Below are 24647 nucleotides of genomic sequence, written 5' to 3'. Positions count from 1 at the left end.
GCGAGATACTCGACGGATCTGATGGCTCAATCGCCGAATCTCGATCAGACAATTTTTTTCTCTCACTACGTTTTACTCTCCACGGGCATCACGTTGACTGCCGATGAACTTAACTGCAGTGAGTCATTGCATACGGACAAGCGAACGCCCACCAAGTCCATAGCTGAACCTAGAGACCACGAAAACTAGGGATCAGAGAGAGAAGGAAGGAACCGATCCCTCCCTTCATTCGCCGAACGTCTGGTCGAAGAAATCGCTGTATTTCCTTGTTTTTGACGGCTCGATTTTTATTGATCACGCTACATGTTTATCATGACTTGACACTAATACATTCGGGAAAAACTACGTCCGGGGTCCGTTCTCAATCCACTCGCTGGCCGTCTGGATTTCAAAAGTGCAGCCGTGCGGAGATCACTTCTTTTAAAAAATGGAACCTGATGAATTGTTTCCGGATCTTCTCCATTTTGGCGAAGGACTCCCGGTATAATACACTTATACGATGATAAGTCATCAACGTCATCAAAACCTCCTGAGCATCGAGACCTGGCTAGATAGTAATGACGAGGGTTCATTGGTGGCAAGGGTAACGGAACCAACCCGGCAGGCCCAGTCGAAGTCCTCATGATAATAGAATTACTGTTTAGCTCATGCTCGGACCGCCTGCCATGAACTGGGTCCTACCATTCAAGGTTCACTATTCGCAATGACCGTGACGGATAAAGCTTTGTCTCACATCTCACATGGGATCTTCGCGTTCTTACTCCTACTTCCGGTCTCCGCAGTCGTTTTGCCTCAAGGCGGGAAGAGATTAAGAGTTGTTTATTGAACATTTGAAAGGTTCCACGTGGAGCCGGCCAGCTTGGGCCCATCTTCTCCCAAGGATGTCAAACCTGAACTCCCAGCGATAGGTGTCTAGAGAGATGCCGATAATCTCCTTCCGCCGATTTCTAAGACCTAAAAGACGATTGGATTACTCGAGAGCGCTCCAAAGCCAAAGATTTCTTCAGTTCCAGCCAGCAGTCGAGTTGCCTTCAATCGAATCGAGTGATTGTCTTTGAGGAGGTTCCGCGAAATCCGAATCCGCGAAGCGCTGAGCTCAAGGAAGTGAAACCTTTCTCGGCGTTAGTTGATTAGGACGAGCGACGATATCAAAGTTGAGAAGTTCGGAGAGAAATATCACAAAGGAGGTATCGCCGTATCTCCTCGCAGATCTTCGACTGTCCCGCAACAGATGACACGAAGGGAGAGAAATCGTTCTTTTTTGCTGTTTTTTCCTCGTTGCACCGCTAGACAGACGCATTAAAGCGCTCATATGCATGCGCGCTGTATGATTCGCTGACAGAGGGACATAAAAAGCGGTCAGGCATGCAGGTCCCAGGCGGTCGCAGGGAATGGACGAAAAGCCTTGCGTTCGATATGCAGGGGGTGGGTAACACTTGCTTAATTAACTTTGTACAGCTCTTCGAATCTCCGTTTGAAATTTTTCCAAATGGCCGGTGCGTCGAGATTGGAATGAAATCAGAGCTCGACGACTTTACTCCATAGGTCAATAACGGCTACCAGAAAATTGGTTTTGGACGGTTTGACGGGCGGCGTCGGCGGCGATGTTGGCCGCGGCCTGCTGTACGCGTTCGTTTCGCATGATTCCGGAAGCGAATTCGGCCTGGGCGTTCGAGAAACTAGCTGTTGTCCCTCTGTACAAACGGTGGATGCGCATCAACATGACGAAACAAGCGAGCGCGAAGAGACCCTGGCAAGCCGCGATAATCGAGAGCAACACTCCCAGGAATTTGCTGGTGCCGAAAGCTCCAATCGCGGTGAAGACTCCGATGGCGCCGTAATCAGCGACGCCTGTCGTGGAGACGATCGATAGGATAACCTGCACCGTGAAGACGAGGAAGAATACCATGAAGTTCAACGACGAGTCGCTCCGGAACGCGCGGTAGATGGGTCGGAACCACCCTACGAACGCTAACGGCACGTAGAGCACGAACGATACGATCGAGCCGGCCATCACATCGAGCTTCGAACTGTCGAAATGGAACAACATCACGGCCCCAAAAATATTCACTAGGAGAAGCAGCGCGTAGAAACCCCACAGATAGTACATGGTCCGAACGGTCGTCTGGAACTCTGTAGGTATGTCGACACTTATATCTTGGTAGAAACATGGTTTCACTGGACAGAAAGAGGGCAGAGGCGGCCAGTTGTGTTGCTTGACGGTGAAACCTCCGCTGCGGAGCGCCTCTTCCCGAGCTTCGAGTTCCGCGGCACGTCTGTCGAGCTCCTCTTGACGTTTCTGGAGCTCTTCCGCGGTGACTTTGGCCTTTTGAGCAGGATCCGATAAGGGCTGCATGACAGCTGGCAGACTCGGCTTTGTTGCCGCTTGACCCTGTTGTCTTTTCGCGGGGTCGGGGGGCAGCTGAGCTCCGGTCGATGCCCCGTTGGAGGGAGCGACGGGGTTTTCGAAGGGATTGTATTCGTCGATGCCCAAGTTTCCTGTGGGGGCCTGCTGGGTGGCCCGTTGGATAGCCGGGTCGCTGAATGGGCTCGCTGCTTGAGGATCTGCGAACGGGTTGTCGTCGAAATTTGACATGCTGGAGAAGTTCGAGTCGCTTGAGGTGACAGTCAACGGTAAACACTCGGTTCAGAGTTCAGCAGATGCTCTCGGCTCTCGGTCGTTTCCTTGATCAACACATCACAACCATGACAGTTGTTCTTGGAGTTGCTAATGCGGCTGCTGTTGGTTCGGAACGTATCTGTATTGACTCACCGCGAGCAGACGACTTTGACGGCGTCTTTTTGAATTTCGGCGCGAGAACGGAGAGCCCGCGAAAATCAAGTGGGCGGAGGCGCGAGCGAGATCATCCTCCGAAGCGGGCATGAGTCTCTTGACGGAAAACGCTGTCGCCTCCCGTTTTCCGTCGCTCGAGGCTCTGTTTCGATAGCTCGATTGAGTGTCGGGTCCTCGTCGGGGTTTCGACACCCTCGTTTTCTGATTAAGGTCGCTCCGAACCGTTCGAGAGAACTTTTCTGGCCGCATCGTCCGAGCCCCGCGGCGACCGTGTTATGTGATCTCGAAGAACTCGAGAAACCAGAAGGAAGCCTCGGAGAGCTGTTCCCCAATCCGAGTTCGCATTTCCTCGGATCAGAGAGCATGCGAGAAACTGCTCTGCGATATGGAATGTACCATTTCTCATGTTACAAGATCATTGATCACGACCTGATTCATTCGTCGGTCTATGACTCTTCTGTGACTATCGAAGTCGTCCGCCATCGGCTTTACAGCGGGTAGAGCTTCCGAAACCGTGTTCTGCTAGATAAGACAGCCCTGGTTGAATTTTTCCGAAAACGGGGTGAATCGTCCCGACGGTCTCACGGCTCAGGAAGTCTCACGGCGTCCGAATCCTAGGACTTTGGACGAGAAGAAAACGAAAACACGAGCGACAGAGTACTTCCACCCCTTTGGCGGCTCCTATCATGTTAGACGGCGACGAGATGTTGGTCTGTCGGTGTACGTATGCCCCGATGCAAATTCCGTGGTGGGTTCCAAGGACGCGCTGGCGGGCTGACGAGAATCAGAACAGCCGATAAATAGACTCGCTGGAATTCCGTCGCGAAAGAGCGCTATCGCACTTCTCCTGTATGCTGGGGAAAGCATTAATTCACTTCGTCCAGCTTGTCGAAAGTCGATGCTCGCCCGTAGCGTCGATTGACGCCTCGTTGTAATTAGACCACTGGTTTTGGACGATACGCGGAGACGCCACTGATTATCATAGCAATTACAGCCAAGATGAATTCCTCATCGTCCGGAGTTTAAAGAGATCCGAGCACAGCCTTTCGCGAGCCGAACGCGAAACAGAAAGGGAGTAATTCACGCAGGAATAATAAGTCGAGGAATGCTCCCGGAGGAGTGACGGCGCCAACAGCCCCACGGGGCTCTGCCATTATCAGCTGCGTGGACTACTTTTCTCCTTCTCGATTTTCTGTTCAAGATGTGCGGGCTTCCGGATCTCGGACGCTTCAAGCGTTCATTGCGAAAAGTAATTGTCTAGTTGTAAAGAATGGCCTAGTTCCTACGGACCCCTCATGGCTCTTCTAACAATGAACTTTCGTTTCCCGGGGAATCGAGACCAGCCCAAGGAAGACGTTATGGGCCGAGAGATGACGACTCATGAGCGCTCGCGTCCAAACTCGTATAGTGTCATCCACCTTGGTGAGTTTCCTCCTCGGATCTCCCCATATCGGAACATTACAAGAGCCCCGCAAACGAGCCGCTTTCCGCCTGCCGGGAGAAACTCCGGAATTCTCTCTCGGGAAACCGTCTCGGTCGAGGAGTTTATTCGATCGGGGATGAGATCATGCGCCGCTATTTGAATCTTCAGGGTGACTTCTGGGACCGGAGAGAATCGTTTTCTGTCCACCGTCTTGATCGGAACGCCCTTCGTGATTTTCCGGCAGCGGGATTTCTGGCCGAAGTCATTCCGCGCCTGTTTCCCCAAGACACAGGAGGGAGCCCACGAGTCGATTGACAGTTTTATCCAGGTACATGCCTTAAAAGGTCGAGAAAAATGAGAAATATCTCTGCTTTTCCAAGTGTTTCGAGCATCCTTCATCCTCGAGATTCTCTCGAATAGAATCGGTCTGCTGTGTAAGACGCGGGGGAGTACTCGGACCGACCTTGTCGATGAATATCAGCAGCAGATACAGTCGCAGACAGGAAACTCTCCTAGTCGTTACATTTGTCCCGAAACCGAATGAGTCGCTTGAGAAGTCACTGAGACGTAAAAAGCTTGCGGGAACTTTCCACCTGCTCGTGGCGGGAGGTTCGACATCCAGCTCAAACCGAATCATCGCGACCGGCTACGTGGTGGAGCTCCCCAATGAAATCGGGGAGAAATCTATCAATAGATTGTGCATTCGGCTTCAATCGAGCAACTCTGGCACGAATAAGGCGGCGTCGACGGCGCGCCGTTCCACTAGCGTACATCGATCCGGACAGCAGGATGATTTCGGGGAAACTATATCGACTCCGCATTTTCCTTGACGGTGACACATGACCGTTCCCTTGACGGCTCACTCACCGTCCAGCACCCGGAGCGTCTCCCTCCTCAAGCTCGCGACGTAGACGACTACAACGCCTAGCGGGCGATGTTTGAGCTTTATTTGAAGAGGAGCGGCTGGTTGTTAACAAATTCGAGCTATCACCATCCGATCGGGGGATTCCAATAGGTGAATCGACTGACCAAGTCTCGTCGCGTCGTACGCTTGCCGGCGCAAACCTCCGCGTTCCCATCGTAGCAGCGACTGAATATCGCTCTGCTCCCGAGTAGAGAGATTGAGGAGGTTTCTTACGGGCAGTGGGTCTCTAGCGTCTCATTCGCTCGTCCATCCGTTCTTTGAGTCTATTGGTCCTGATTGCGAGAAGTATCGCTACATGAAGACGTCCGTTTTGTCACAGAACTAGTGACTAAAGTCGACAGGTGGTAGCAGCTTGTTGCAGCAACGATATACCTGAATAGACGGAGTCAGGTATGGTTCGGAATAAGAACTAGATGGAGGCATTAGATATCAGAATTTCAAAACCAATTGAAACTCCCTGGTCTGTGTCGCCTGAGTTTTGAGCTCTTCCGCGGCAGTTTTCCCAACAGCGGAATCTTCTCCTCCAGGGGAAGTTATTCTCTGCGTCGTGCTCTGGTTAGTCTATTGTCTTCGCTCGAAATCACCAATCGCCCAGAGCTTTTCTCCCGACCGAAGGTTTTTCGCGCGCTATTGTCGGGCTTGCCTCACGGAAACATACTTCAAATAGTGTTGGGATAGTCCTTCGAGAAGAATGAGCAAATACTTGAGAACTGATTGGTTCTTCTATGCTCGATCAAACAGAGAATTCGCTCAGATCTCCATTTGAGGACTTCAAGTTCTATCAGCAGCGAGAAATTCTGAGAAATAGAATTCGATGACCGAGCCGATAGGACTCACTCAGCAGTACTCCGCTTTGCGGCTACGAAACTTCGTCTGAAAGTCGATGATAGTCATCGAAGAGCTTGCTGAGGGGAGTCCTGCGTAGCTCGTCTATCTGCCTCGCGGATGGACGGGCGCTCGGGGCTATCAAGAACCGTGGAGATAAGACACCGAATTAAGAGTAAATTAGTACCACCTTGTCACTTGAAAGACACCGCAGATTTTGCTTTCAGGGATGTTCCCATCCGACCGGCATTCTGTTGAGAGAGGAGCAACGGCAAAATAATTTTTCACCCGTAACTTCCTAGTGAGCGATCATTCGATAGCGAGGAGTGTTTCCGTGGTGAAAGTTCACATTGTTCCCCTCTTCTGTCCACTGGTCTTCCGTCCTCTCAAAACTGAAGTGAGGCGGACGCCGGGGCATACGGCACTTGCCAGGTACCCAGGGAAGAACGAGCCCCAAAATAGAAAACCCCTGGCCGTGTGGCTCCATTATTGTTACGTTGTCGAGCGTAAATAGCAGGTCGCTTCGCAGTCGCCGCACAGAAAGTTGTTGGTCACGCGTGAAATTCTCAGAAGTGGACACAACCTTCGGATTCCTCTGTGAAGATGCCTCAGCTGACGGATGCCGCGGCAGTGTAGTGAAACATTTTGCCACTTGAAAGAGCGTACAACAGTACTTTCAACCGAGACGATCCGCTACGGCGCCGGGAACAATACCCGAAGACCGTATCAGGAGAAGGCCTCGCTCCAGCCGCTGTCCGCATTGAAGGATGATGGCGCTAAGACGCACTACGGAGGCGTGATCCTCACCGTGAGGTAATGTGCGAGCGTCCGGGTGGGGGTGGCCCAAGCGGCACTTCGAGAATTTTAATGAGATCAGCGGAAAGCCCCATCAACGGAAGACAGAAAAATTCGCCTAATCACATCCTCGTTGGATCCTTTCTTCGCCGACCTGGAGAATCAATGGCCCTTGTCGAGATATCTGATATGGGATCATCGAGAGATTCGCTCGGAGACCACGAAAGTCATCGAGGGTTCTTCTCGCATGAGCGCTGATGCGGGCGTATCGCAGATGCAGAAACGTTAGACCACACAGCGCACGAAACGAATTCTACGCTTGCGAAATGTCCGTGTACGAGCATGCCCGCCGCTACTTCACGGCGGTACCGTTTGGCTCATCAGTAGTGCGGTATCTCCACGAAGGAATTAATGTATGTTTTCTGTGGAATGATCGAAAATCGTGAACACAGTATTGCTCATTCACATTAAAGAGACAAGCGGTCAAGTCAGCGTGAATCTACAGGCTTGAGATGAATACTGTCGGAAATCCGTGCTCACGATTCATCATGGACTGGAACAGTGTCCGTCGAGAACATCGAAGAACAGGATTATCGAAAACTAATCAAACACTTCGCTGCGACCCCTGCATCCTTCGGAGGCTCTGCACATAGGAGACGATATTTGGTTTCCGAGCTCTTCCGAGTCCCGGCGGCAGTCCCAACGACTCCGGACGCCTGCCCAGATAGATAGGGGCCGATTCAGCTCAAACAACTGAAGGCCAACCTCGAATAACATCGACGAGGCGACTGAATAAGTGAACCATACGAAGACGAATGATTCCAATTATTCTGATGAGGGATGCTTCACGAAGACTGGAACATTGTTCCGACCACGAGTTATGACTTCTCTCTGAACGCACAAACAAGGATTAGGTGCGATTATCGGATCAATGTTCCGTCGCGAAGGAGCGCTCGCGAGTTTCGCTCTGAAACATCGTATAACAGTCCAGGAACGGGTTTCCGTTCGATAATGGCGGTGAGCAGAAAATCCAGTTGACACGCTTCTGAGCACGAATTCTGTGGTGACTATCACGCTTCTTCGGAATCCGGTTTCCTACCGGAATAGCTTTTCTTGACTCCCGACTTGTCAGTAATCGATCACGGGCTATAGGCATCGCAGACCGCGAAAACACAACATTTACCTCTTATTCATATTCCGCGCGGTCAATCAGATGGGTTGAAGAATTCCCCAAACGTAAACGTTCTGCCCGGGCTTGTTTCTTGATCTATGGCGTCATCGGTTAAGATGAAATCATCAGTGTTGCTCGGAGCTCAAGAACGTTCGAAGCTCCTCGGTTGGTCAGCGATAGAAATGGAGCTCATTCGCGCCGGAACATCACCCTTCGCCTGAAAATCTGTGAACCGACGTTGCTTGACGTTTCTTCGAGGAAAAATACTTCCGTCAGGCCAATCGGTACGCACAACGGCATTGCGAGTGATTCCCGCAGTCGTTCATACCTTCCTGCATACCGAACGATCGTCCTCGATGGAATCCCTGATGATACTTGGCGAAGATATATGTTTCAAAGTTTCTGTGCTAGTCTCAATGATCGAGTGCGACGATTTCATCAGTTCATGGTGCCCTTCACCGTGAACCAAGTGTGTAATGTAGCGTAGAAGAACAACTCGAAGGCATCTGCGGGCAATTCCGCACCGAGCTTCGCCCTCTGCCAGACAGAGGGAGCCACCGAGCGACAAGACTTGATGTCATTGACAACATCGGCAGCGCTGGCATTGTCGAGGAAGATCCTGTATGTCTCCCTACAAGTGTCAGCTTGGCCGAGTGATGTCAAACAGATGTTTCTCTTCCATCGCATCGTTCGTATTTTCGGAGTGTTTCCAGGTGCAAACAAAACGAAAGAAAAAACAATTCGGGAATGATCCATCCACAGATGGGGGGTGTACCATCGGATTCTGGCGCAAGAATTTTTCTTCCATCAGGGCTTCGCCGACGTTCAAAGAAGGGTAGACCATCGATGAGCCCATTTTCCGGAGGCAGGATCGGTCGACGACAGGGACGCTCGGTTCGGAGTTACAGACAGAGTCAGGGACCGGACCCGCTTCCACTGACGATAGCTCTCGAGGAAACCAAAAACGGGTCTAGGCGACGTTTCCGTAAAATCGAAAATCTGACCTTCAGGCTTTACGGAGTGATTCATCGAGGAAAACCCGCGACTGAATGCGGTCGGAATATGCGGTGCAGATATCACAAGAAGCGAAAGTATGCAGTGAGGCTTGCGAGAAGAGCATTCTGGACGCGACGTCAACCCGGTGCGCGTCGACTTGTTCGGATGCGTTTTCCACGCGAGCTTCCACGAAGCACATCACGCACATCACGGAGACCGTTAATGCATCAGGGTCTTCCGAAGTATTTCTCTTGACGTAGAAGAGTCCCACCCACGCTTCGGTTTCACTTTCAAATCAAGGAACGGACAGAGCCGCGAATGAGCGAGCGAATGGAACTGGACGTCGTCAACGTCACGGATTGAGAACTCGGAAAGCCTCGTGACTCGTGACTGACACCGATAAAATTTTCTCCCGTCTGTCATCCACTATGCGTAGACAACGGCTCAGGCTGCGACCATCTCGCGTCGGAAGGTATGAGAATGCCGCGCGTTCTCGTGGAGATCCTCCGGGATGTTCAGGAATTAACGCCTAGGGCCAGAAGCTATCGAGAACTGGAAAGTCACTGTGTGCTCCGATGAGATGCGCGGAACTCGCGCGGTTCACTCGCCAATATCACACTTTTGGTTCCGGAGAACGAAATTAAAACTTCCGGAGCCGAGACCAAATTTCAGGAGAGAGAGCTATTCAAATCGATGTTGAGCGGCATCCTTCATCAGCGACGATTTCCTGCGGCTCTGGATGTGGTCTCGCAAGGAACGCCACGAGAGCTCGCGGAGATCCGCGAGATTCTCTCAAGACTTAACGGTACCGTACTCTCGAACCTTCACCAGTGAAACTCCCGTAGGGTCGATCGGAAATCGAGCCCACCAATTGCGTTGCTGTTTACCGTGACGATCTCGAAGGCCCGACGGGAATCAAATGGATCCGGAGCCCTTCCTGAGACGTCTCGGCGCAAGCAGAAGCAGATGTGGTCGTTGGCACGATTCCACATCACTTTGATATGGAACAATTTGAATCTGCGAGTTCCACGCTGACATGTGTCTCCTTTCTTATTCCTCGGTCGTTCAAGTTTCGTGTCACTGACAAGATAGGGGCAGCGTGAACTCATTTCCTGGGCAGAAAATTGCATGTTGAATTTTGAATTCTGGATCTCTTGGCAACATTTCATTTCCCGAGTCTCTGACGCAGAATCAACGATATTCTGCTTTTCCCACGGGAGACCACTAGTTCGAATGGGCGAGTTTTCTGTTCCCATTAGGTGATCCGAACGTTCTTTGAAAGGCGGTCCCCTCTTGCCCATACTGTCTCTAGAAGACGCTAGAAGAGATTTCCTTAATCGATCCGAAAACTCCCTCTGCTTCTCGGATCTTCCTCGTGATGACGCCCGCGAATATCCGCCGGATTTTTCCGGTAAGTATTCTCGACTGGGTTTCGTCTCGGCCTTCTCCCGTGAACTCCGGTCGAAACTTGGGTGTGTTTTGTGCGCTTCCCTTCCATGGATCTTGTTGGAGAGAGGAAAAACTCGAGAGGATCGTTCAAGAGCCTGACCGCAATGAGCCCGGACGAACTAGAGCAATCAGTTCCCCTCAAAGCTGACCCGGTAATCCGTCGCAAATTAGTCAGGAGAGATGGCTATCGAGCGATTTCGAAGTCGGTTTCGCTTCGGGGAGGAACAATCATCGTTGAAGCAACGTGTTCCAAGCAAGATAGCCATATGTTTCCCCTGGTCGCCCTTATAGATGTCTGCGCGGGTTTCAGCCCAGTGAGTTGCGAGGAATCCCAACCATTTCAATAAATCTTCTAATAGACTTGAGCGTTTTTTCGCCTGCCGTGCCAGGCTCGGTAGGCCAACGAGTTGTGGTAGCGCACCGTCTTGTTCTGATTCCTCGCTGCCACGAATGAGGCCACGGCGTCCAGAGCTTCTGAAGGGAGGGCCTCAGTCTTCTTTTTTTGCTTGCCTTCTCTCGCTGCTGCTCTTGGCACGGCTTCTTCTTCGTCTCGGGCTTCTCCCGGGAGCAGTGACGGCCGCTGTTCGCGTGTTCTGACCACACGAAGAAACTTCTTACTGCTGACGGAAGGGCCAGCAGAAACAACTCTACGCCCACTACTTCCGGCGCTCTTGCTTTTCGGGAAAAAAAGACAGATCGCTTTTCCTCTCGACGGATGATCCTGCTTCCTTTTCTGCAGCTGCTCTTCTGTCTTATTCGGGAGCGGGCTGAATATCGCGCTTGCGACGGTTGCATGAAGATTGTGAGAAACCCCCTCAGCCGATCCATGGGGTGCTCGTCGGAGCTGTGACTCCTCATCAAGCGGCCGAGCTCCAACCGGAAACTGCGTGGCGGATTCGCTTCCCCTAACATTTTTGCTCTTCTCATGGATCGCTCAATCCCTCTAATCTTCTCGAAGAGCCCAGCAACGTCGAGCTGAAGGAAGCAGCCGTTCCAAGTTGACTCCTTTCTCCGCCCTCGTTCATTCGTTCGTTCGTCTGCTCGTAGAATATCCGTATCATATGGCCTTTCAAATCGTCCTACTCGTCGAAGTTGCCTCATAACCAGGCCCTTGACTTTCATCCGGCTTCCAGTGAGTGCGACAATTTTCAAAGCTTTGTTTATTCGCCATTGTTGAAACTTTGCGAGGTAATGACTTTCTAAAGTTCCACAGTCACTTCAACTTGCTTCACTTCGAACGCTCTACGGTCGACGGGGTATGGCACAGTGAAAGACGAAATTCTCCTCGACAGCTATCAGCGTTCACCCATTCTCGCGGAATATGATGCCAGCTTGGGAAACCTCTTCAACGATGAAAGGAAAAAGAAGCCTTATATACTTGTCGGAGTCACGATCAGCGGACCGGATGACTTCGGATTGGCAACATCTTCAGACTTCGGGAGCCCGCTTCCGAAGCTTAGCCACCATGAGTCGAGCGGGTCCGAAGCCCGAGTGGGTTTCGGTATCTGCGTTCTCATAATACAATAAACCCGAAGAATCCTTCACATGTAACATCGGATCAGAGGACGAGACGCTGAGCGGAGAGCCCGAGCCTAGAAATAAGGAATTAAATATGCCGAATAGATATATCTGGCAAAGGTCGCGGTGGAACTGAAGGACCACGCCCGACTGAGGATTGGTGGCATAACGAAAGTAAAAAAAAACTCTCCTATCGACGACTGGAATTGTCGCCGAAAAATATGGCGATGCTCGTTGACCCATGATGCGATCTGGGAGCCATCGCGCAGCGCTGGCAGTCGACAGTTGGCACTTGGCCATCTTGATGACCTCAATTTATGTAAGATAGCTGAGCAGAGCCACTTCGCTCATAAGCATAGCCGTCGGAGCAGCGAAGATGCCTCAAAAGCCTTGATTTCCTCCGTGATCTCTCGGATCAGTTTCTCGAGTCACTCAGGAGAACGGTCCTCTTTTAGCTAGCCTCTCCTCGGGAAAATTTCGCTTTCTTTCATGGGAGCTGGGGCATTCGCCCATATTCCTGAAGCTTCGGCTATATCGGATAAGCTTCCAGAGGGAGAAAGGCTTGTTCGAAAAAATCGCAACTTCATCCGGTCTCGCTGGATTCCGGAGATCATGTGCCACGGGACACAGCCGAGGTCTTGAATCGACAAGCAGCTCCTTTGTCCCAAGAGATGGAGTATTGATAGGTTCGCGAAAATATTTGCAGAGTGAGACAAACCGGAGGAATGTTTCCGTAGCACGCTGTACGGCATTCATTCAAAAATCTGAACGTTCTGCTTTTGGATTCCTCGCGTGATGTACAATATTCTCCTTGCGTGACCGCAGCGTCGTCTTTTGTTGTTACGATCTGACAATACGTTCAATAAAAATGAAACGTTGACGATAAAACGTCCGAAAGACTGCCCGAGTCGGACCAAGAAAATACAAAGGCTTGAATATAAATTCTGACGGACAGGGTTCTCCTCGAGGACCGCTACCATCGACTGGACAAATCTTCGAAAGAACAGTCTGATATTCAGGCGTGCAAAGAGGTTTCTGTGAACGCAAGTGGTCTCGGAAGGAAGTCGTTTGGTCTGCTTTTGGCGCTCATATAGTTCGATCCGTTAAAGTTTGCCGATCTAGTCGTCTCCGGCGCAACGGGTTCTTGGCTGGCAAGTGGTCCCGACGTCATTAGGGCCAGCAGAACTCGGGCCAGAATTGAGCAAGACGGCGAAAGCAGACGCAACGCCACGCAGTATCGTTCTCCTCTGCTTCTGGTTCCATCGCATCGAGAATCGCCCTCCTTCAATAGCTCCTATCCCCATTCGTAATGATCCGATTAGTCAAAACGGCGCATTCTTCGGAGCTGCTCCCGGAGCCTCTCGGAAATGGATACAATAGTTGCACGGAGCCGCATCCAGAATAAACAATTACTTGATGACTACAAGCGCTTCATAGGCGCAATCCGAGGGAACCTCGCTGAACTGGGAAGATATCCACAGAATACGTCCCATGATCGATCCCGTACCGACGTGGAATGCGACTGGAGATCGCTACATTTCCAGAAGTCTTTCCTTCTGGTTTTGAAATATAGGAGATCTTTGAAGAGAGAACTCGAGGGGCTCCGACGAGCTGATATCGAAATAGCGAAACTCCGGTGACCGTCGCGTCGCAAACGGGGCAAAACCCAGTGCGAGCCAGGGCGGAGGCGAAATTTCGAAAGTCTAACGGTTTCATCTTTTCGGCGTATTCTCTGTTCCGAAGAAAGGTATCGAAATTCGCTGACGCATACGATACACGGTCGAGTCGATCGTAGGTATCATCTGCTTGCATATTTGTATAGCTAGGACGTATCCGTGTAAGATTCGATTAAGAATTCGGCAGGCATAATATGATACGGAAAGCCAGACGTAGCGCCTCTGTAAGGTCTCGCAGAATGTATTCCGCCATTCACGGGTACAATCAGAGCTCCGAAACCGAGCCAGGCCCCGACAGCACGCCGTCGTCAATCCACGCGAGAACCTTGGGTGAGTTGAAGTCGGCTCGACTATCTCGAAGGAACATCTGCAGTCCCGAGCGCCAGCTAGCCTAAAGCCCCCAGGGAACTCCGCAGAAAACGACCGGCCCATGAACAAGGTGGCTAGCGAACGTCCTTGCGGATGTACGATTATGACACAAAGTTGAACGACAGAGAACTGCCAGAAAATATTGATCGCTGTAGCATTGTCTCATGTACGGCGATGACAGTTTGAAACAATGCATCCGTCATCCGCGAGCAGGAAACGTGCGACGAATCCAAGCCGACTCCTGTGACGGGTTAGATAATATTCCGCTTCTGGCCAGGATATTTCGCCGGGGGAGGAATTCCTCCATCTTCTCCATAGACGATATATTTTTTCCCTCGCCGTTATCTGATGCAGGAAGTACGAGCGATTCACTTGGTCTCAGATTTTTCAATTGCCCCAGCTGTCGGTCGACCGAACTATCAAGCGATGGACGGATCGATGGGCCGATCCGTGGCTGGATGGCAGTCGAGTGTCGACTGATGCTTCGATTTATCCGCCGTGAACGGAAGCCGATGCAGTCGCACAAAAAGACGGAGCGTCGCCGAGCCAATCCCATTCGGGGACAGACTTCTCGAATTTTCCTGATCCACCGTGCAGAAGTCAAAGAATGCTGTGGGGATAAGACGAGAGGGGGAAATACGATCTGCGAGCATTGTCCACGAGCTAATCGCTGTCGAAATTTGCTCTCAGCTTCCGAAAGAATCTTCCCAGTACTTGGCCGTCGAACGGATAGCGAACGGAGCGAAAACCCTCGATCCAGAGCTTCCGCTCCCAGAGGAAAAACCTCCGTGGACAGAGGACTCAGCGGTTCCGTCGGGAAGTGAGAGATGGCGAGTGTCGATGATCAAAACGGGAAGCGGCTCCGAAACGGCAGAATACAAAGCCCGACAGCTCGAGTCGTCTATAAGGGCTACAGTTGCGCAAAGACATCCTTCACGAGGTGCAAGACTTTCCGGAGGCGCTTCGCTGATCAAAATCACAACAGCTCATTTAAATTTTCTTCCACCGTGTTTCCGAACGAAGGAACGCTCATGGGTTTCTGCTCCATCAAGCCAGTGAATGACTCGGGACATGGTCGCATTCTCCTTGTCGTGAGAAAATCGATGATTTCTCATAACTCATGGGCGAGCTGGGAGACGCCCCGTATCAAAAAGTTGATTCTCTCTCGATTTCGCTCGATGAAGGATTCTCTTTGGACTGCGGCCGCGGCTATCAACCGAAGAGACCCAGCAAACGACCCGTCGAACAACGGGATCGGTACTGAAGATCTGCAGAGATCAGTGGAACTTCAATCAGAGTTTCTCAAGGTGGGCTGTCCTTATTCGTAGATGGACGTGAAGCACGACGGACCACGACGTTTCCAGAAACATGAAGCAAGTCCACTTGCGTCGTTTTCAAAGTCGAAGCATGGAGCGCGGAACGATCCCGATCGGAAATACATTTCGCATTGGAATCGCCATAAATGAGGAAGCCATGCGGAGGTTCCCCCGCCCATCATCACGGAATGGGGATCTCGGCCGCCGGAATAGACCCCTGTGGACACAAGCACCGTCGAAGCGATCGCATGCATTGCGAACATCCTATTTAGTCGTGACGGGCGCTTCCAGTCTATGAAAATGAAAGCGAAAACGCTCGCGACGCACAAAGGAAGGCCACAATGGACATAGCCGAAAGGTTCAAGATATTCGTTCGAAAATCACCGAACATATCCCTCCAGGAGCAATATTCCGGGGCAAAGACAACTCCGCAGTTTGTGCGACTCATCAGACGCTCGAACAAACAACCAAAGATCGAAGGCTGAATGACAGACGAGCGACTTTACGCCGCTGCGGTCACAGAAAGTCGTCACGGAACCCCCCTTCCTGCGCTCTTCCGAAGAAGTAAAATAGGCGAGCAAGATCTGGGATCGGAGGTTCTTCCACCTTGACGACGACGAGGATTCGCTCGATGCTCGCTTAACGTGCCTTTCGTTCTTGGAATCGACTTTCTGCTTTGTTGCTCAGTCGGTGCATCGTTCGTTGTGCTCTGCTAACCGGAGACCCGAAGAGAACCACCAGCTGACCTTAGTCTTGCTGCAGCAGCGCAGAATTCAAACCTACCGGGCGTCGTGGAAGTATTCGACTCACAGGAGCGCGTTGTTATATTTCGGAAAAGATATTAGAAAATACGTCGAAACAGTAAATTCAACCGTTTGACTTCCCCGGGCAGCGAACTTTTCATGGCTATGCTCTTGGAAATCGGCGAGCCCAACGCAAACTTGACAGTGCGCCGCCACTGTCGTCACGAAACCGAATACGAGAATTCACCACCGCCCTAAAACCATTCGGAGTACTTTGGGCGTTCTGGAGTAGATCTTCGATAGCGCTGCCACTAACACCACCATCATCACGAAAAAGCCCACATGTTTGAAAACGCGAAAAAAATACTTTGTTTTCTGTGAGCGTGTCTTTTCCACGTTCTTCTTCATCGGAAGTACTAATCGCGTTCCAGCGAGGTATGTAGAACCATACGTCAACCACCATGACGCCGCGCCGATGGGATATTCGCATTGTTAGAAGACAGATTCGGTTGACGGCGTGTGTCAGAGCGTTGATCCCATGAATTCCTTCCAGAAATGCAAGGATTGATATCCGTGAGCAATGAGTAACAAGTTTTCTCAGTAGGCGGAGTCATTCATCTTGTTGCAGACAAAACGCCAGCTCGGATGATAGAGAGCATCGAGAGCAGAGAGGATCCCGTCTCCTCAAGTCCCGCTAGTCTAGTTGCAGCTTACTTTCTTCCTTCTTCTTGCTTTCTCGTTGTGTCGGTGACCAAAATACCCCGTAGGATACTTTCCAGTGACGTCGGCAGTCACATGGGCTGCTTCGGGTGAGGCAGGTTCTAGAAGAGCAAAGCGGAATAATCAAGTAGCTTTATCCATCCGACTCGTCTGGCAGCTGTCTCGACATGAACTTGACTTCCGCGCATTTTCGAGAGGATTCGCATGCGGAATGCCACACCGTGGTCGCTATCCGTACAATTCCAAGGGTCAACATCCGGCGAAATTAGGCGTTGGAGATGCGCTTGGCTCCCTTTACTTCGATAGTCGTGCGGCGGTGGCTTCAATTCCAGTCGGACGGCGAAGGCTCGCGGAAAATAGCAGTGCAGGAGTCCTGCGCCAGATTTGCCACCAGCCACCATGCAGCACCTTGCTGTAAATGAGTTGTAGAGTTCCTCGCCATATCCGGATAGATATCAAATACCAAACCGCTACGATTCTCATGCGGAATTCTGTCACCGTTTTCTTTTTCAGGTCCTCTTCTCGGCGTATATTCTCCAGCCGAACGGGCTCGCGAGGCATAGGCTAGTGCATATCAGCTATTTGCTAAAAGTACCAACCTTCGTTATCAGGAGCGGCACCGGAAGAGCAACTCTCGCCAGTCGCCGTACGTCGGAATGTAACTCTGTATATTGACAACCCTCGGAACATCGGCGAGCCGTATGTTTGTGTCGTGAAGGGTCGATTCATTCGTCTCCATCAAGGGAATTTTTACTGCGACTCGACGTCTGCTGTTCCGATCGGACAGCGGTCAATGGTGAGAGAAGACTCGATTGACCCGCGGAGAAACGTTGAGTACTGATTGAGCAGGATTTGATTTTCATGAATACCTTTCTTATTTCAAACCATCCTCCCGCAGAAGCGCTGCGTCCGAACTTTCGCGATAGCAGACGCGAGGAGCGCAGCGGTATGTAGAAATTGTCACTGCGAATGTATAAATATTACATACCCAAGGTAGGAGTATTATGGAAGCATCACAAAAGCAACATTGTCGCGTGAGAAGTGAATCTAAATAAAATGAAAGCCCCCTCTTCCTTCCTGGTCTACATCGCTACTTCACGAGGGTCTGTTTTCTATGTTTGTTGCTGCTGTGTGAGAATGCTACCGCCTCTGCTGCTACCGAAGCAGTTGCAGGCGCCGAAGTCATTGTCCAGAGGCAAACAAACTAAACGAGCCTCTCCCATCCTTTTAGGTAAGCAGACGGTGGATTGAACAGACATAGAGACCGACGAATGCCCGCAAACTCGACGCCTGCATCAGACAATAACAAGCTAAGTTGACGCCATTGTTTAACATTTCTTAATGATGGCGATGCCGACATGCCCATTCTTCCCATTCGGTCCTCAGATTACTAGAGTCGCCCGAGCGAGAAATTCCGCGTGTCAATTAAATTTGCAGGTTCTTGTGTTTCTCTTGCGAAATACTATGAGTACTGCATCTAACCCGCATGGGATACCTCCAAGCGTCGGGAGAATCACGGGTCTTTACCTGATACGGGTGTTCTCTCGGCGTTCCTCCCGCCACTCCATTTCGAATGCTCCCCACCTCCAAAGCACCGATTGCGGTCTATTCCGATGGCAATTTCTGAGCCTCTGCACTTCCCGAGAAACGGTTTCTCTGATAAATCCCTCCCCAGACGTGCCCGAGGACTGCCGACGTGGAATCAGTCGAAACTCGGAATGCATTCACCCTGTGTCAGAAACGAATGTGTCACGTGCGACCAAATGCCTCTATATAGCCACCGGGACCAAGTTTGAAGGTCGAATTCCATTGACACTCCCTCCTTCCTCATCGGCAGTTTCTTCTCTGTGATCTACCGTATTTTGAGAAGCCTTGATGTGGAATCACGGTCACTTCGATTGCGTCGGCAACTTTTCTTTTCACGATTCCGCCGTCGTCTCGATCCCGAGCAGGAGCAGCAATCTCGGTATCTCGAATGCACCCGTCCAATCAAATAAACGAGATATTTCCCGGTGTGGGGCCTTGAAAGCCCCCTCCGGAATGCCGAACGAAACCATTCCGATTGATTCAGGAGGACATGATCAGAAAATGAGCGAATGGATGAGGAATCACATAAACTTCTCGAGATAATCAGAGAGAAGCGCGAAGTCATTCGACTTTCGCTCAGGAGAGCTTTCGGAACCCGATCGGTAACGGCATCCGCTCCCAATGCACACAAGTCAGGGAGGTTCGCGAAAGATTGAATTAAGGGGTGATTAGTTCGCGTGTCGAAAAGCAGCGGATAAAAAGAAGCCGGAGGTCAACGGCCGCGTACTCTTTTTTTATTTCCTCCGCTTCAATTTGTATTCGGATGCTGTCAAATCTACAATCCGGATGAGGAATAAGATTTCGGCTCTATCACACTGGAATCGTGCCAATGACCACTGCCGTCATCATTTCCACCATCCCTTCCAGAGACTTGGCAGCTCCACCGCACCGTTAGCGGCCACGTTCGGGCCTGACGTCTCGGAACAGAAGGAGGAAACTCTTTTTTTCCCATCCGCGATATTAGTCTGGAACTCGTCCGTGGCACACCGTCATCTGAAGCGCATCTAGTCTTTCGATCCGCTCGGAGCTGACGTCGTTGCTGCGGTCGTACTCTGGCCACAGTAGTAGTCGTGGTCGATGACCATAATTTGGTGCAGGATTATGGATTGCCATTAAGAGCAGAGGTTTCCGAGCGGATGGGCGGGAGACCGGCTCTAATGTCTCTCCGTTAGCCGTCCTGAAACTGATCAGTCCGAGGATGTCGGCTCTCAATTCAGCTTGCGAATGTATTTTGTCTCACTACAAGAAAGCGATCCGATCGGATGTCCGATGCTATCGAGATGGACAAGCGCGTCACGCCGAGGGAGTCAATTGGATTTCTCACGCCAAGAAAGCCAACGTATATTTCCGACGTAAGCAAAGTTTCACTCAAAGCCACGAACATTCGCCAACGTCATAGCCAGTGCGACAGCGGGTGTCCGCAAAGACAGCGGCATCGGAACCTACGAAGATTACGGCGATGTTGGTCTGCGCGACGGAGACGGCTACGGATTCCGCGTTAGATCAAGCAATGGTAGAAGGAGAAGCAGTCGTGGATCAACGGAGCCGATCGGTAGAAACCCAGTCGGTACGGCAAGCGCATCGGCATGAGGAAGCGCAAACGTTCTACGCTTCGCTATCCATAGAAAACCGAGTTTTCGGTCCAAGCAAACTCTGGAAAGGAAAAAAAACACCGAGAAGACGGCCGGCATCCACGCACGGGCAGAAGCATCGCATTGAACATTTTATACAAGCTCGACCGAGCGACACCTGGCTCATTTCTCATGGTTCCAATGAAGCCAGACTGGCGGAGGGACCAAGAATCTAGCTGGTTTGTTCACAAGCGAGACTGGAATGATAACGAGTTCGAGGAGAAGAGCGATCTCCTCGCATGGGGATTTGTCAAACAGAATGAATGCGAGGTGGAAAAAATGAGAGCCGTGAACAAGGGAGACGTGTGTCGACTTGCTGGAAGCGCTAGTCGGAACTTCGGGCGACATGAGCCGTGTAGAAGCGTCCCGCCGGCAACGTTTCGTCGAATATTTCTGGTTTAACTGCTCCAACCTTCCCCATGTTGGATGCGAGCGGTTCGCTGCTTCCAGTGAGACGCACCAATTGGGAAACTGCAGATTTTTTTACGGCTTCACTCCTTCTGTGTTGGATATTTTTCCCCAGCCTTCCAGCAGCCCCGCTAATCGTTGCCCGTTCTCGTCTCTACCCAGAAAGGAGAGACTTCAATCACAAATTGCTCTTAGAACCGGAATGGCCGTTGCGCGAATTAATCGGTGTGGTTACAGTTCTTGACCGGGATCAGATCCTGTGTCTGCTCATGAGGAAGCCTCAGAACATCTTCACAAAGGCTATTAAGATAACGCCTACGTTTCTCTTTTCCCCACGAGCGATGTGCGAAAAAGACGAAGCACGGAAACGTATTTTTTTTCTGCTGCCGCTCTCCGGGGCGGCCGACTTTTTCCTGCGAGCCACAATGGCGTGCCGCTTTGAAGATATACTTTCTGTTCGGACCGAGATATTCGAACGGCATTGACGGAATGCTTCCGTCTGACGAAAGCACTCCCGGCTCCAGCTCGAACACTGGAGGAAGTCGGAGTTCGCGTTTCCACCGTGAATGAAACCCATACCATTCGATTTTTCCCGGATTAATTTCCGATGGCCGTTTTTCTTCCAGTAGTATTCCTCACTGAGAATCGGGTTTCCATGTGGTTTCCGGTGACGGGAAACGGTACTTTCTCTTGCGTTCCTTCTCGCGGACATTTCCCGGGCTATTGTATCCAATTCCACCGTCAACGGATTCGACGAATAGAATGTAGGGATAAAAAGTCGATATCGTATCAATTACGTCGTGGCGGCGACCCCCGCAGCCGGGAACGACGAGCGCACGCCGCATCGCTCGACCAGAGTGCCTTCGCTCATTCAGCAGAAAAACTTTTCGCCCCGGAGCACACGATCAGTGTGGGGAACCTTTGGAGCATTGGAAGTTGCGATTAGCTGAGACGCCGGCTCCAGCTTCTGTCGAGTCGAACCTCTTTCGGCGCACACTTCACGATGAAGAGAATTCGAAGAGCAAGCGGTCGGAGTTCTTCTTGGAAGCAGTCCAGGTATGCATCGTTGACTTCTGCCAATGGCTTCTCTTCAGTAAGGGAGCTTCCTCCCTATCTAGCTGACTGGCTGGCTTGCAAGTGACTCAGTCAGTAAGCCAGATTTTTCCCTCCGTTACTTTTTCCGATTTATAAACATAAACAACCTCGAATGGCGGAGACCCGAGACGGGAAAAATAGAAAAGATGAATAATAATTGAAACGAAAGTATTCGGAAGGTTCGGTGAACCCTCGGCACCTTCAGCAGCAGAAAGCACATGAAGCGCCGTCGCTTCAGAAACTACTTTCGGTTGAATAGCTTTCGAAGAGAAGATGTTTTTAGCGTCGAATGCTCGACGGGCTAGTTAATCGGCTCTCCTGTGTCTGCTCCGCTTCGGCCAAACTGCGAACTTTGTGAAGACGATGTCTGTCGGTCTGTCTCGATTAATTCACTATGATTCTGCAGTCGTACAACGGTTCTGAAGGCATGTACATTCGCATCGTGAGATTGAATGCTTGTATTCGCCACGTTCTGTTTTCTGTAGGCCAAGAGAAACGGGTGACGACACCAAAACCTGAATGCAAACCCAGAACAGTGTCCACTGTGGTGACAATCAAACGTTGCGGATCTCCCTGCGCGAGCCCAACTAACTTCGTTCAAGTGTTATCGACCGTCGATGCCGGGACGTGAGAAAACATTCCGCAGAACACTGCGCAAAAACAAGCCTAACACCACCACTTCTCGGTCCGGTGCGACAGCGTCTGAGAAGATCGTCGTCCGCGGAATGACACTATGCGGGTTCCGACGAGAACGAGACATTCATTGGCTCTCGTTGCGGAAACCCCTTCGTTTTCCCTCAAGATCAGTCGATGTATCGGTCGATGCTTCCCAATACACAAAGCCGGAATTTCCACCGCTTTTGGGCTTCAAAGCTGCGGCTCAGTAGGTGTGGGAATCCCGCTTAACAACCGAAGGTGCTTCCTTCCGTGGGCAATAGCTCCGCGGTCGTCCCCGACGCCCGCCGCCGGTCCTGCTGCTACAGGGGACCCTCATTCTCGTAGATGTTGTTTGTGTGAATCCCTTGTCGACTGAATGGATTTTTTCTCAGAGAGAGTCGATAAGACGGCTTCCAGGAGTGGATCTTCGAGATACACCGATACTACTCGCTCGAATACATTTCGGCTCCGGTGGGGCGACCGCATTCTCAGCGTTTGTGGACAGTTCTCGGGACGTCCAGCCGCGGATTCGAATCCGCCTAGAGCCACGATTTGGCCTATCGGCTGACCATACGACGGGGATGATCCCTATGCGGCTTGGGCTTCTCGAAGAGATCCGGTCTTCCGAATTCCGAGGAGAATATTTCCGTTCATACCTTTTTGGCTTTAGACTCAGCGTGGATTCTGACACGTCCGTGTTTAAGAAGGAGGTGACGCTCCTCGAATTCTTCTCTAGCGGTTTCTGTCAGCCCGAAGACACGTCTGGCTGTCTCTTGCGAAAGGTTAACGAGACCCGTAGGCTAGTGCTCCTCGGCTGAGAAGTCACGACCAGGCAGGTCCAATGGAACCCGAAGTTGACCCGCCGAAAGAGGGTCCAGGGCGGGAAAATTGCTGGCGTATACGTCGTTCGATTCCCTGAGGCTGATTTGCGGCAAAGTAAACGTTTGTTCTTGTGAACCCGATCATCATTAACACTGGGGAGTGAGAAGCCGGGCCGGGGAACAACTCGATCATCGTTCCCATAATCATTATAATAATTTCCATCGCGTCTCTCTTGAAATCAAACAAAATGCGCGGACAGAGTCGGCCGGGAATCTTCAACGTACGGAACAAACGAGAAGCGGATATATGTAGCGCTATTCCGATCAGAAAAAAAGTGAGGCGAGGCTGGCGATTTCACAGTCAGTGGATGGGACAAAAAAAACGGTTGAGCGAAAACCATGCGGAGAGGAATTTGCGAGAACCGCAGCTAAAAAATAGGTCCAGAGCGTCGCGATAAAAAAAATGATTCCTGTGTGCATGCGAAAGCGTTTCGGATTCGATTCGACTCTGGACACGAAATCGAAGACGGCAGAATTTGGCTAAATCTTTTTTCTTGAATGATCGTGAGAATCGGAACGGAAAAATACGACACGACTCGGAAGTTCTTCCGAGCTGAGGCCGCCGAGGCAGGATCGTTCCCCGATGACATTCCACTCGAGAGGAATGTGGTTGGCGGATATAGCGGCACATGGGGTCCTTCGTAGGGCAAAGAGAATCTTCCGTGCAAGTAGACTATCGAGCTCGCGTCCGAAGGATCTAGGTATTTGGAACCTAAAGTGCCTGCCCTCATACTGGGGCGGAAAACGACATCGCAGATTCACCAGGTTCCTGCATTCGCGCTAATTTAATGATCGCTATTCATAGCTCATCACTACATAGACATTCAATACTGGACCTTCATGACCCATCATCATCATGATTATGTAGTGGTTTCTGAAAACCTCCTTCCCGTGCCCTTCGACGGACAGCTCACCGGAATTTCTGAAGCTGTTCGAGAGGAGGGGTTTGAGACAAGTGTCCGGAGAGATCCCATCGCCGAATGACAATGGGAATAGCATGGTTTGCGGGTACTAGCTGCTCGTCTTCCAACGAAGAGCCCACAAGTCTCTATGGGCGATTCGTTTGCTCGAGTGTTCGAAAATGATGATTGGCCGAAGAAAGCCGAGAAAGAAAATAAACACACTGAGATTCGAAGACCCTAGCATCCGTAGCTTTCGGCTCGCCGTATGGCGTGGAACAAGATGGAACGCTAGCGAACACGCACCGATCGTGCCAGCGTCGCGCTCTCAAATTGGAGAACCGACTCTCCCGAGTCATTAGAGCTAATTTTAGAAAGAAAAAAAAAGATTGCTTGGAGTGCGGTCCAAGGAAGCGCGTCCGACAGACCCTGGAGCACCAATGAGCATCTATCTAGTGGACGAATGAACGACCAACCCACCGACCAAGATACCAAACAGCTTGGAAGTGGAAAGGCTCGAGATCAACAACGGCCCCGATCAACGGATCTTCTCGCTTGCTCAGAAATGGCGTTGTAAAGCTCTCTCGTCGGGATGCGACCGGTCTCCGAGCACACATGTCCGGGAAGCTCTCCATCATCCAGAGCATACGGGACGGCTCGAAATCGCCACCACAAACCGATTCGGCTCCGACGAGTTAGCTGAAACGGACATCGACACCAACAGCGAGGTCAACAAGAAAATCAAAACATTCGGTGCTGGGTGGATCAT

The 24647-nt window shown here is 51.1% G+C and overlaps 2 protein-coding genes across 2 annotated transcripts in view; both read right to left on the bottom strand.

The window, feature by feature from the left end:
• LOC100908884 (asparagine synthetase domain-containing protein 1) overlaps positions 1-24647 on the bottom strand; it is a 40214-nt gene that overhangs the window by 3061 nt on the left and 12506 nt on the right. The gene's annotated exons all lie outside the window — the stretch shown is intronic.
• On the bottom strand, positions 436-2755 carry Scamp (secretory carrier membrane protein). The gene has a single exon (XM_018640590.1). It carries the CDS (start codon positions 2594-2596, stop codon positions 1547-1549), a length of 1050 nt encoding a protein of 349 aa, XP_018496106.1. The 5' UTR covers positions 2597-2755; the 3' UTR covers positions 436-1546.

The sequence above is a fragment of the Galendromus occidentalis genome, unplaced genomic scaffold (genome assembly GCF_000255335.2).
Source record: "Galendromus occidentalis unplaced genomic scaffold, Mocc_1.1 scf7180000077488, whole genome shotgun sequence".
Classification (NCBI taxonomy): domain Eukaryota; kingdom Metazoa; phylum Arthropoda; class Arachnida; order Mesostigmata; family Phytoseiidae; genus Galendromus; species Galendromus occidentalis.
This window is presented reverse-complemented; position numbering and strand designations above follow the sequence as displayed.

What these genes read in the sequence shown, in the direction of transcription:
- Scamp (XM_018640590.1), bottom strand. Translation starts at nt 2,596, where the DNA reads ATGTCAAATTTCGACGACAACCCGTTCGCAGATCCTCAAGCAGCGAGC.